This window comes from Xiphias gladius, chromosome 6 (genome assembly GCF_016859285.1).
Source record: "Xiphias gladius isolate SHS-SW01 ecotype Sanya breed wild chromosome 6, ASM1685928v1, whole genome shotgun sequence".
In the NCBI taxonomy this organism is placed as follows: domain Eukaryota; kingdom Metazoa; phylum Chordata; class Actinopteri; order Istiophoriformes; family Xiphiidae; genus Xiphias; species Xiphias gladius.
This window is the reverse complement of record NC_053405.1, coordinates 24,039,935-24,054,280: the sequence shown is the minus strand read 5'-3', so window position 1 is coordinate 24,054,280 and position 14,346 is coordinate 24,039,935. Positions and strand designations below refer to the sequence as shown.

Below are 14,346 nucleotides of genomic sequence, written 5' to 3'. Positions count from 1 at the left end.
ATGAGATATGTAAATCGGTCTTGTAATAGACAAGCCTCACACTACGTTGAATTATTTGCGTGTTTTATGCCAAGCAATAATGGATGGGAAACATTTTAGATTCCCACACAGCAGAAGGAAAAACTTACACACCCACTGAAACACACAAACAAACCGTGATGTCTGGTTACAGTTTAGCAGTATTCCTGAGAGGATTCCTGCAGGAGGAGAAAGTTGAAATGAAAGTCTATGCTTCTAATAAAAGACACCTTCCAAAGCACTATGGACTCCGGACTGACAGCCAACAGATGGGGCTTCTCAGCTGGTAACAGCACCTTTAGGTACTTTCCTCAATGCACCATGTACAGCTACAATTTCAGATACAGCCTGAGGGTGGGAACATTTTCTTCAGATAAACTGAAGTGAACAATCTGCCAGCAGGCTGACCCTCCATTGCTCCTGTGATGCAACAGTGGTCAACAGCCTTCCTATTTCCCATAACTGACTCGTCATAAAAAGCGATTTCCAGGAACTCTTTCTCCAGGGACTGAAAGTGAAAACAAGTCAAAACCACAACTTTAATAACTGAAACTGTAAATCCTGTTTAAATCAAATCCATATCACAAACTTGTGTTCAAATATTGATACTCCTGTATATAAGAAAACTAGACTGATAAAGTAAATTTAGCAAATGTCTCCGCTTTCTACAAGTTCAGGTTTCATATGAAAAACAAAACACTTTGCCAGCTTTGCCAGCTGTTAATGACCGTTAGCATAATTGTTGTACACCTTGCCTGGTGGGATCAAAGGATTATTCATATACTGATTCCCGTTTGAAATGACCTTTGTTCTTTTTGGCTGCGTTTTGACTTTGACAGTCTCTGTTGATTCCTAGTCCCACATTCACCGCTTCACAAAAATAAGGAGAATGGAGAAAAAGCTTTTCACAGATTTTTTTTCCCACACCATACTGCAGATTCCATTTATCACTTGTTCTGAAGAACAATCCCTTCAGTATCATCAGTTTATCCTCCACAGCATACAAAGAACTTTTGAAAACATTCCAGTAATGTTCTTTATATGATTATTTGATTTTGGCAAGAGCAGGAAACCAGAAAAAAAGACTAATTTTATTTATCCAACACTGTATGACTAAAGATGAAGCATAAACTCTTGCAGTAAGTTGCTCTACAATGGCTTATTCCCTGATGGAGTGGCTGCCAAGGCAGACTGGGCAAATCATCACAAAAACCCTACAGCAGCTATGATCGAGGATATAAAACTGGGTTTGTCCCAAATATTATTTCACTTTTTTTCTTTCAGTTTCTCCCTCCCAACCAGTTCAGTGTTGTGGGAACATGGACAAAATGATCATGTATTAAAGTCGCAGACTATTGATGAACTATTTCTTTGCTTCTCAAGTGTACAGTAAACATAGTTGTTGTTTGTTAAGGCAGAATTACACTGATGTTTAAGAGTAAGATGGCTCCAGACAGTTTATGGAGACATGATGACACAGGGTTATAATCTAGACAGGTGTAGCTGGAAGATTGAACCATTTTTGCACCTTCATTGTGGAAAAGCAACAATAAAGCATCTCATTCAATACATGTTTTCAATACTCAGATGTCACTGGAAGTTCCCTCCAAGTCCATACTCCCCATTGAGCACTGAGAGTGCAACCTTTGGATTGGTAACTCGATCCTTCTTCAGGGTGAGAATCCATTTCTTGGAAACATGTGGGATGGATTGATGGTAAGCTAGAATTTCCTGTTTTCTCTTAATTAAACATCTAATTGTAAGAGCTGTGCACAACAGACTCTGTGGAAATTTAATGTGTCATAAGATCAGTAACAATGGTCACAATTAAACTGAAAGGATTTACTGGCAAATCAAAAGAACCCTGTTACTCTTTTAGACTGAGCCAAGGGACATTCAGTTACTCATTTGACTGTGGTGAAGTTCGGCAAACCCAGAGAACAGTGAGCTCAGTGCCTGTTATAGAAATTAAGCACTCTTATCTGTGATTTATTTATTAGTACTCTGAAACTGTATCATATTTTAAACCAAATATCCTCAGTACAAATTATCAGTTCTTCTTTGATTAGTGGTCAATAAATGCATAATTCAGAGAGCTGCTAACTGAAAAGCAGAACATATTGGAGAGCAGGTCATCCATTTTTATGGCAAAGCAGTTTTTTGCTGCTATAGCAGGATGGTCTCTCCCCGGTGGGGCTGCTGGGAGCGGGACTGGCTGAATCCCAAAATAAGAAATTGGGATATAGAGATGAGTGAGAGCTATTGAAAGAGACCCAGAATCTCAGAGAAAGCTTGCAGTCAGAGGAGAAGAACAAAGTGTACCAAATGCCTGGGGGAGCGGGCAGGCACAGAAATTACTGGCAAGAATAAAAGATGAATCCGGATGGCGGGGAAATATCCCAGAGGAGGAGGTTATAAAGGAGGGAGGAACAAAAGCCAGTGCAGGAGGGTGAATTTACATGTGCTTCAGAGCACAATGAGCCGGCTGGAGGAGAGCTGTCCTTTCACACTGACCTGTCCAGCAAAGCCTCTGTGGAGGCTTCAGGTCATTCCCAGTTCCACAACTAGTGTTATTTGGAGCATTAAAGTGATTCACATCTTGCATGAAATCTTCACTATGAAAAAATGAGAGACTGGACTTACTAAATGTCCCTTATCTGCTCATAAATTATTGATTTACTTGATGAGATTTGGCAATTTCCCTAATGCAGAACTGTTCTCCAGAAGATAATTGTTAGAAGAAGATATTCTGCTTCAATAGTGTAGCAGTTCATTCGCGGTGAGTTGTTGAAGTGAAAAGAAGCAGAGCACCAAAAACCTCTGTATCCAGATCACTGACGCTCGTTCACAAACACTCCGCCAGCCTGTTACAGGGTACCTTCCATCACTGGCACTTAAAGTGTAAATAAGTGCGACAAGTGAGGGCCCACAGGACAGTACAAACACAGCAGGAAGCAGATAAGAACATGAACAGAGAGTCTGGCCTGAAATGACAGAAGTCGTATGAGGAGAGCAGAGAATGACTTATGAGATCAGCCAGCCATTTGCTATGTACAAGACAAAAAATATAAAATGTCAAAGCATTTTTTTCTGGGTGGGCTTTCTGGGCTTCATCAATAGTGATGTCTGTTCTGGCTGTGGAAGTGGAGTTTCTGATTTGCGTCGAATGTATATATCATTTAAGTCACTTGTATAAGACAAAGGGAGAGATGACATCAAACTCTATCAAACCTTTACATAACAGCTGTAGCTAACTAGGTAATTTAAGCCAACTCTACCTCCATGACTTGGTCACTATTGCTGTCTATGGCTGACATTTAAATGTTTCTTGCGGCTAGTTAGCGATACATGTTAAGTGTTATGGATGGAGATTGGACAATCACAGTTAGGCTACGGGGTTTAGTGAATGGTCAGTGTCAACCCAAACAGAAAAAGAAAACTAAACTAAAGCAATGAGCACAGCATTTATCCACACCCTCATATCCAGCAGGTGCTTTCTTTGCATTACTTATGTGATGGAAGGATGATTGCTGAAAGGGCTCTGTCAACTTTAAAGACTCAAAATGGCTCGTCCACTCGTATACTAAGGAGAGGTGAGGGGAGTTCACATTCCACTCAAATCCCAGTCTAAACACCTGCATTGCAAAGACTACAAATGCACGTGTTTCCTTCCTATTAAAATACCAAGTCAGTTTTAACTCAGATTTTCCACATTATCCTGTCTTTTCAGACTTTAAGTTTGTCTTAACTTCCCATGTCTTTTCAAAAATGTCCATTATGACGTTAAGATTTGCATACGTTGATCAGTTATACACTGCAATTCACAGCTATATATACCATCCCACTGGAAAAAGAAAAGTCTTTCAAATAGCATGGGAGGATTTAGTTAATATAAGGCTCTTTTTCCACAGCCACCGTCTCAGATTATTTATCTCTCATTTCCTCCTAATCTCACCCTGCGGACAGCAAGCCAACTATTCACGTCGGGTAAGTAAAGGAGAGTTCGTAAGAATTTGACTTGACTTTTTATCTTCTCTTCCTGTAAAGATCCAGAGATGTGTCTTAAGATTTCTGTAAGAATAATTCAATTGCGTAATATTTAAGTCTGTCCTTGAGGTATGGTGGAGTGGGAGGAGGGCAGTGTAGAGAAGCATGAAAGCAGTGGGGGAGATCATATCATTTAAAGACAGCATGAGTGAGGAGAGGAAACCCAGGCAGGTGGCCTGAAATGCTTCTAGCTAGTGGCGGCAAGACAAAGGCCAGCTGACGATAAGTTTTATAGACTTCTCAGCTGTCAATATTTCTCCAGGTTGCCACGGAAAAGAATTGTGGTGAGCTGTCATAAACTGTATGCTACAATAAAGTTAGTTTAACTTGAAGTCAGACATGTATTTACTTTATCGTTGGAGAGAATTTTGTAGTTTCAGCTATGGTATTAAGAATAACAGCTACATGTGGGTTCACACAGAAGGCTGAGCAGATGGTCGAGGCAAGTACAGAGAATATCTTTCCTGAGGTGAGGTCACACTGATCTTTATTCAGTGCACAAAATTACAAACAGTAATTAAATAGTTTTTGGTACAAGAACACTATTGGCAGAGAAGGAAGTACCAGGTACCAGAGGTCATGAGAACTACAAAATACAATAAGCACTGCAAAGTTTTATGTTACTCAAAGCTGTTTCTCTGTACTTCTGTGTGTTAAATGCTTGAAAATTAAAAGAATATATTTTGCTGCAGATGAATGGGTGATTTAGAACTGAATAACTCACAGAAATTGGAGGAAGTAAAGGACAAAAAAAAAAATAATTCAAAAGTAACCATGTAGCCATTCATGGCTCAGTTCTTCTCCAGCCATGAGTGACAACCTGGACAGAAGAGTTAATTTAAGTTATTGAGTTGACTCTGATTGAGTTGAGTTATTGAGATGAATCATGCCTTACCCTGGACTGGGTTGTGCTGGTCTGCTGACCTGTGGCTATTCAGTATTATGTCAAACGTTAAATCCACTCTAATTGGCCGGTCAAGTCTTTAGAGGCTGAGTGATAAGCAAGATGGAGGTGGCTGTGTTTGTTCTTTTGTGTTTTGAAGAGGGTGTGTAGAGGGGGTTGGGAGGTCAGCAAGCCATTTGAGGTCAGGGGATAGATGACTTTGCCCCCCACCTCTTCTTAAAGACAGGCTTGAATTGTCCCCCTTGTGCCTCGGCCTAACACTCAGGACTCCGTAAAGAGTAATGACTGCTGGGGAGTGTTATTAAAATAAGTGAGTGTGTGTGTATAAGAGAAACAGATGCACCTCAGGGCAAGGAGATAGCTTATTATGGCCCCAACTTTCTGCGGCAGAAAACACAAACAGCTCTCGCCAACAACAAACTAGAGCTTAACTTCCTCTGGAGGAACCTGGAGTTAAAAAAACAGAAATTTTTCACTTGCGTACATTCACACACTAAACACAAATGTTGGTCTATACACCTGAAAATATACAGACGACCAGCGGAGGGATTTTTAGGTGAGTGTGTAGAACCTCACACTCAGAAGCACTTGCTCTCATGGAGGGTCCCACCGCAGGAATGTAAAGTGTAATCACTCACACATTTCCCTCAAGCACAGCAATGAAAAACCTTAACCTTAATTTTAACAAAACGTCTCCTTTCATAAACAAACATCCCCCCCCAATCACACCAGCCATCCAGGCCAATTTGAGGAGCACGTGTGGGGTGCAAGGTCCCAGAAGTGCAAGCGAGCACTGTGGTTTCCTGGTCACTGGCTTTTTGGAATGCTTGACTTGACAGAACCACTTCAATGGTAGGCCAGGCAATTCACCGGGGGCTGAGGTGCTGAGACGCACATATAGTGAATGGAGCCTAGTGAGGGGAAAACCTTCAGTTCAACTTGGTGGAAACACCACATTTCTCATTTCAATGTCAAATCACTCTGGTATAAAAATAATATGCTGACAATAAAGTGTTTATACCATATTATCAAGTTGCAATGTAGAATACTGAACAAGGCCATTGGTTTGTTAATAGTTTGATACTTATTTCATACCCTGGACCCAAAAATGCGAAGTCGGTGCTGAACATAAGCCCAGTGCATAGAAAGAATAAATGACATCAGCTATAAGACAGTTGAATGAAAACAACCAGCCGCAGCATCAAGGCTGTCTAGGCCTTCTTAGTGCCTGTCTGGGAAGAGGGGGAAGATGGGGGTTGGTGCAGGGATGAGTGAGCAAGTCTTTGAAATCTGCTCTATAATTAGCAGGGGTACTATATCAACGGCAGGTTGTCGGGACCTGCTGAAATATGCTTACGGTTCTGATAATTAAAGAGAAAAAAGAGGTAGAGGCTGTTGTGATTCAAGATGCACTCATGTATTTCTTATCTTCATGTGAATAATTTAAGATCTTTGTTCACTTAGTAGAAATAAATTGTGCCTAGAGTCATTAATATCTTGACACATCTGATCCCACCATGTATATTTAACACAACTACTTGTTGAATAAATATGGGATCACTGAAGGGAACACTGCTGATAAAATTTTATTGCATTCGCTGACAAAATATTCCTACTGCATCTAAAGCTCTTTCGTGAATTCCGACATACACTGATATTGATCTTGGATGTAGTGTGACTTGTCGTTGTAACCTCACTTAGTAAAGTCCCAGTATTGGCCAGACTGGGTCAGTTAAATGCAGGAAGGAAGGACTGTCAGCAGGCTAATGTGGTTTCCGGGCCTAAGCTGCTCTAGTGGAGTTTATAGTAGCATGGATGATGTGCTACTGCTGTCTACAGAAACTTTCATTCCAGGCCACAGAGCTGCATGAATGTCACTTTGCTGAAGTGGAAGACCCGAGCGAAATCTGGAATGAAATCAAGAGACAGAAAGGACAGTGACTGCAGAGCAGAAATACACGGCGCTCAGCCTTACTACAAGGGTAGTCTCAGCCAGCAGAAAAGAGGCAGAGTGGAAAACATAAAGCAACTTTAAGCACAGTAATAAGAAATTGCAACTGCTGCAAGCCCCTGTCTATTCTTAAATGTTACATAACATGTATTACATGTCAAACAAGTTATCGTGTAAACAAATTTCTTTGAGTCCAAACATTTAAGCTGAGTGCACTTAACAGTTATAAATGTAATTTCAGTGCAACTGAATAAGTCAGCTGGTTATTTAACTTAATTTCTCGGGGAAATGTGAATTCTACACAAATGTTATCTAAAGTTATTTCCTCTAGCAGCAATATGAATGCACTTTGCTTATCTAAAAGATAAGATATTGACCCTGTCTGTTCTTTTCTGTGGGGTCATTTGCGAACATTCTTTTAGTGTACATTGCTATGAATTTCTAGGCACATAATCATCCTAATCAGGTACTGGTGTGAAATAAAAACAGTCTCGTTTTCTCATGTTTTGTTGTTCAAAGCATTTTGTCAAAGATTTGACGTTGTTCTGAAAGTTTATGATGTAATAATACAACAGATAACACGTCTTATTACTTCCAACTCAATACTTCAGAGTCACAAGATTATCGTGGAAAAATGTGCACAGTTTGCAAAACTAATGCACTATGGATTTAAAAAGATTCTGGTCTTGTATCCATAATGAGAAGAAAGAGCAGAACACAGCGCCAGAACACTGAGGCGGTATTACTGTATTATGTGTTACTGTGTTTAAAGTTTTTCTCAGTTTTACTCTGCGGGACTGTGAGACTACTGCTTTCCTCTATTTGGTATTGTGAGGCAGTCACTGGTGCGGTCTGTACGAGGAATGTGGTAAACTTGCCAGCCATGTGCTCTTGGACCAGAAAAGCCAGAGGGCCACTTGCTGCCACAAGTATTACAGCTCCCCCTCAGCATCGAGCCAGTGTAACTTAAAACCCAGCAGAGTGCTCTAACATGGGACTGCACTACAGAGCCCAGTCTGGCTGAGGAGCTCTGATAGTAGTCCAACGCAGACATTGATGGGGTGTCACAGGAGAGCTGTCCAAACACAGGGCTGAGGGATACATGCCAGGCGCCTGGTTGTGTTTGTGTGTTGAAGTGTATGTGTGTGTGCGCGAGGCCGAGGATATGAGAGCGAGAGAGAGAAAGAGTAAGTGTTTTATTTTTCATCATTACTGAAACATTTTTAGGTGTGTACTGTTTGTTTAAACTCTTGTATTGTTTACTTGGATCCCACCGTATAAAAATAACTATGTCAATCAATCTCGGACAGTAGGTGCATTACTTAAGTGTCTATATATATACTTGCTAGAGAATTAAATACAGCTCTTGTATTGCTGGTGTTGTTGAAAGAGAATAAAAGACTGGATATGAGATGCACCAAAAGTGTAAGGGAGACACTGCACTTCCAGCAAACCATGTCATTTGACCTGAATGTGTCAGCATCTCACCCAGCGTTTAAAAACATGCCTGCATACAAATATTACCACAAATGGAATTGGGAAACAGTTACAATATCACACGCTGATGTTAATGGTGGTTGTCTGATGCACCAACAGACCAACTCTGCCCAAACAAACAGGTGGCTAACATGGAACAGGGCTTGTAATACCTTACCAATGGGTCAGCATTTGATTCTGCATAATCCAATATGGTGAATGGATCTGCAGCTATGTCCTCCTGCAATCGTCTTGCGGACAAGTCACAGTCACATCATAAAAGCCCACCCCCGCCCACAAAGCTCTCTGTGCCTTTGACTGCTCTATTTACACTAATTGTCATTCAGATGAGGGAGGGTTCTGTTGTTTAAGGCTGCCCCTGACACCATTATCATGAAAAGCACAATTAAGAGTAATTAGGCTTTTCCAGGCAAAAGGGGTTATCTGGTATCCTAGCACGCAATATCCCTTATACAACATTTAGCGGGAAGGGATTTGATATCTCCTTTCACCCAGTCATACTCTTGTCTCCATCCATGAATTACATGGTAAAACATTTCAATTAAATCTGTCTTTTGGTCTAAAACTCACACAACGGAATAGTGACTGGGTCACCGATGGGCCCTCTACAACAAGGAAAAAATCCAGTTGCCTTTGACTTGCACTTTCAAGATTTCACATGACCAGGATGACTCAGAACAGACATATTCTAAATGTGCAACTTATCATGCTTGCACTTAACAAGATGCTACACAGCCCAGCAAAACACATCAGCGACTCAGGCTCAAAAAGGAGCTTCAAATGATTGCTGGGGAAAAGAAATCTCTGCAGACATCTCAAGGTTTAAATCAGGTTTAAGAGGAGTCACGTCTGTGTTTTGGTTGTGGCAGGCAGCAGATAAATACCTTTAGGCAAAATAGCCTATTCACAGACCACAGGAAGCAGGGTCTGCGGAACATGCTAGGACTTGCTCAACAAAAGCTGAAGCAGGGTAAATCCACTGGGGTATGTCCAAGCTGGAGAAACTGTTCCGGGGATGGACATTTTTGGGGGTAGCGAGGGGTGCACAGGTTTCTTAAGTGCTTCCTGAAGAATGGGTTTATACATGAAAACACACACACACACACACACACACACACACACCAATATCACATCACCCCCTAGTCCCTGGGGGGGGGGCACAGAGATTAAAAGAGCCAGGGGATGGCCTCATACTGTGTTATCAGGGTAATGAAATCTTACTGGTGGCCAAACAAAGTTCAACACATGCAGCAGGACAACTGTGAGGACAGCAGAGCATCATGTAACATTAACTTTAATCACTCCAGAGGCAGCCAGGATTGAGCTCATATATATATATATATACACACACACACACATACGCACTGACACATTGTTTTTTTTAAATGGAAAAAAAAATACCTTGGAAAAACAAACACACAGTTAAACTGATTCCGGACCGCCACGCGTAATTAATAAAGTTACCTGCAACTTCATCGTAGCTACTAAAAGCCATAACGCTGTACTGTTACTTTGAGAGAGAGAAATCCCGCCCGTAAGGAGTAATAGCAATGTCATAGCTACGCGGCTACTAGCATGAACTCGGGACAGCGGGACTGTCACACGCCCCTCAGCGTGGGAAGAGCTGACAACCGCGGCGCGTTTCCCACCGTGTGCGTATGTCTACAAAAACAGCGAGAAGAAATGCCACAACTAAAACACAGAAGTTGAAATGATGAAAATATGCGTGGCTTGATAAACTGGCTCACCGTGCGCTGGCGGCGCTCAACAGTGGTTTCACTGAGACTTTATCCTACGTTTAGGAAGTTCGAAGCTAGTGTGGGCGACGTTTCTGTATTAACTTTATTTGTATCTGCGTCATTGCTGTAGAAATTTGCTCCGGTGTCAGTGATGTAAAGTTACAAACTTGCCTCCCCGTGTGTTTTCCTCGTGCAGCTTTCTCTGAGAGCCGCGCGCGGCTCGCGCGCTCGCAGCTCCATCATGAGACGGATAGTAACTCAAGAGTCCAATACTTACGCACTGCCTCCTGTTTGGGGTCCAGCTCGGAGCAGGTCTGCTGAAGGCGGCCGATCTTACTCTGCAGCCCCCTGACCCGCAGGCTGGTGGCGGTGAGGTCGTTTTCCAGCTCCTGGAATACGGAGCAGGCATGTTTAGCCAGGTCCGACAGCTGCCGCAAGGTCCGAGATAGAGCCACATTACTGATGGAGACCAGATCCTCGAAAAGCAGACCCTCCTCGTTTGGGGTTTGATACCTGCACAGTAACTGGGGTTCCACGACTCGTTTGGCAAATGGCATGTTGGTGTGGACCGGGGAATAAATCCAACAGAAGTCACCCAAGGGTGAGCAGAAAGCAGTCCTTTCCCCTCAACCCCTGATCCAGTTTCTCTGAACTCAGCTGCTGCTGCTGCTGGTGCCCCCCATCCTTTCATTTGTTAGAGCGGACTGTTGTGCTCCTCGCCGCGGCGCCGGGTCATCTGCTGCCCTAATGCTAGTGTGTTTTTCACTGCTCCAAAGTAGAGGTGGTTTTTAAAAAAAGGCGGTGGGAAGACCAGGAGTGGAACCCCAGGCTTTCCTGGACCCGGACTGTCGCGCCCCGGTGGCTTCACAGTCACCGGGAAAAATGAATACAGTGGTCCAGCGACACTTCTATGGGGCACTGTTCGTACATCACAGCAAAGGTTGCTGTGTATCTTATATCGATATGATAGACGTTTGGGGAACACACCATGGAGTACACTCAAACCGAACACCGACTACAACCGGCGTCCTGTTCAAATCTCTTTTGGAATATTGGAATTTTTTCAAGGGGGAGAAAATGACAGGATCAGAGGGCAAAAAAAATGGATTAATTCTTAAAAATTATCCTTATGGCTTTTGGGCTTTTTTATCCTGTTCACTGTAAGCATAAAAACACTCCTTGGTTCTTGTATGAAGTATAATTCATCTGTGATTCATCATCAACACAAGGACATGTCAGTGAGGGGAGATCCCAAATGCATTTTCATACATTTTTTTTTCACCCACTTTTAAATAGAACTGACGAGATATATTATCGATTATTCACTTAGTTGATTAATTGATAGCTGACTAAATGGTGGGGCAGCTGCTCTGCCTGCCTCACATGAAGAAATACATTTTTAATTGCATTGCGTGTGTGACATTTCCTCTCCACCAAGCCGGGGAAGGTCAAGTATCTTACTCTAAAAGCTAGAGCATGTCCGAGAGCTGCAGCACGATATGTGTGAGTCCAGATAGCCAACGTAGCACCAATTTTTTACAACTTGCAGAGCTTATAAAGAATATGAATCCATTATTTGTTGCTAAGAAAACCAACAAATAAATATAACATTTGCTCTACCCATTTATGATACTTGATGAAACTATATAAGAATTCCCGTTTTAAGTTGTCATATTCCTGTCTAGGTTAATTTTTGCAAACCTAACCGCCTGGGCCGAGCTTCATTCACATTTGCTGAATGAGTGTTTAGCTAAATCCCAGCAGCTGACGGGGCCAGAATCAGCAGAGGTGACAGCCTAAAAGCTCTTCCTGCGGCCTAACTAATGTCCACACCAGAAGTGCAACCTTTGCAAAGCCCGGCGTGGGACAAAGGAGAGACGAGAGAAACGGCGTATGTCGTCATCTTTGAGTAATGGTGCTGCAACAAAAGGGCTAACTTGAACGGACAAAAGCTGGTAATCTTTGTTGTGAGTAGAGACAGCTTTGACTTTTAGCCACTGGGGAGATATGGGTACAGTTTATTTACACTGAATTTAGAAAAAGTGCTCTTCCTGTCATTTCATCTGATTAACTTTGAGTTTCTGCTGTATTCCAACAAACATTTCATCATTACAATGTAATTTCTGGGACATAGATTAATGTAGATGTCTATGGAGGCCCAATTCTGTCACTGAGTATTTTTTCTAACTCTGTCTGAGCGCACTAAATATCACCGTCTCCAGCTAGACGAATCATTAATACTAAGAACCACGTAGGTAATAATAACCCAGTAAGGGATAGCTAGATGGCAATTATATCAAACAGGCGTATACTTAGAGACAACACATGGCGGACACATACAGTCTCATGATCACGTGCAGCTGTCATCTCGAAATGCGAACCAAACACTTTTAAGTGGTATTTATAGTTCGGTGAGAATGGCTCCCTGTTAAGCTGTCTGATTTAATGAGCAAACACACTCCCCTCCTGATGTGTAAGATGAAATACAACCCACAGTATGGGAGGAGGTACTGTAAGTTGAAGCAGCAGGTACTGAGCAGGTAGCACCGTGCCAAATATTGGTTATGGCACTGAGGAGTTACCAGCGCCTTGTTGTCGTCTGGCATCCGTTGTCTGTCTGCTAGGCTGAACTCATTCACTCCAACTCATTCATTTTCTCAGATGTGGGAGCGACATATTATCCCACAATGCCGTCGCACTGGCTCAAACACAGCTCGGCTGTTTTCCTTGGATTTAGGAATCTGTTTCATTTTGCTCTTTCCTAAAAAATGTCCTGCGATTTCAATCAACCAAAAGGACTCACTCAGTCATTCAGCTCTCTGCTAGGCTCAATTTAATCTTGCAGAATATTTGCATTCTGAAAATGAGTTACATGCTGCTACTTCCAGGAAAATGAGACACAAAATACATCAACCATACAAAGTGTAACAAGACTAAGAGTCTACAGCCATGCTTAGCTGCCCTATGAGGCTGTACTTAGGGAGAGCTAAATGCAAACCTTAGTACCTTACTATGCTCTCTGTGACAATGCTCTCATGCTGTTGTTAAGTGGGTGTAATGTTTATTAACTAGCAATTAGCATGTTGGTATGCTCAAATTTGCTAATTAGCACTAAACACAAAGCTGAGGTTGAGGGGAATATGGTTACTTTTGCAGGCATTTGGTCATCCAGTAGTTGTCAAGAAATGTCACTCAAAACCACAAATGTCACCTCCATTGCCATCCCTCAAGCCATGCACCTAGCCTGGCTAAAAACCATAATGCTGTCATACCATGTTAGTAGGTTGGAAAAATGTCCAGATAGATACCAAAGTCCTATTGATCATGATCAACGTAGCTTGTTACAGGACTTGACGAGAAGTAGACCTATCAGTGTGTGAGGCGTCCAAATGGGAGCCAAGTGTGTCAGTGGATATTTTGGGACGGCAGTGGTGGAGGGTCTGGGAATACAGCCATCAGTGGGATCTGCTTGACCCTTGGTTGTTGTGTCTGTGTAGGAGAAAGCACAGCTGCTTTGTGAGGGGCAGAGGGTTATGACTGCAGTCTGTCCCATCTCTTTAGCTCTCATGTGCATGATATGATAATGACCTCTGATACATCTGTTGATGCATCCGAACTTCAACGACACAGTCTTTTGATTGTTAAAAGTGATAGGAAGTAAATGTTTTTGGAAATTTTTCAGAAATTTACTAGGAGGTTTTGAAGGTTTCCACATCCACGCTGCTCAGTGCGACCCTAAGTTATATCTTTACACACCAGTAAAAGAGTAAAACAACGTTTCCTTGAGTTATTCAAACGATGGACTTCTCTCGCACAAAAATTGTGATAAAAATAAGAACAAGTGATAAAAATAGATAACTTTATTGATTAGTTTGATTACTGTCTTCAGCCCAGAGCTAAGTTGTGCATGAGTTCAGGTTAATTTACAGGCCAATGATCACATCATTTTAGCAAACATGCAGTATCAAGCATGCTACCATGTAATTCAACCACTTCATTCCAACATTAACAATTTAGATGTGTGGGGGGGGGAACAGTCTAAAACAAGCCTAAGCAGCACCAAACCTTTGCACAGAAAAAAAAAAAAAAAAAAAAAAAAATTCAAAACCACATCTGCTTACACAGACATTAGCTGTTCTGAAAATTATCTTGCAAAAAGGAGAGGAATATTGTGCTCATCTCTTTTCTTT

At 42.0% G+C, this 14,346-nt stretch overlaps 1 protein-coding gene across 2 annotated transcripts in view; it reads right to left on the bottom strand.

Moving 5' to 3' along the window:
- nhsa (Nance-Horan syndrome a (congenital cataracts and dental anomalies)) overlaps positions 1-10,868 on the bottom strand; it is a 57,337-nt gene extending 46,469 nt beyond the window's left edge. For both annotated transcript variants that reach the window (XM_040129369.1, XM_040129370.1), the window contains exon 1: positions 10,434-10,868. In XM_040129369.1, the coding sequence (XP_039985303.1) occupies positions 10,434-10,713 (280 nt within the window). In that variant the 5' untranslated portion in view covers positions 10,714-10,868. The remainder of the gene's footprint in view (positions 1-10,433) is intronic.
- Between the last annotated feature and the right edge of the window lie 3,478 nt (positions 10,869-14,346).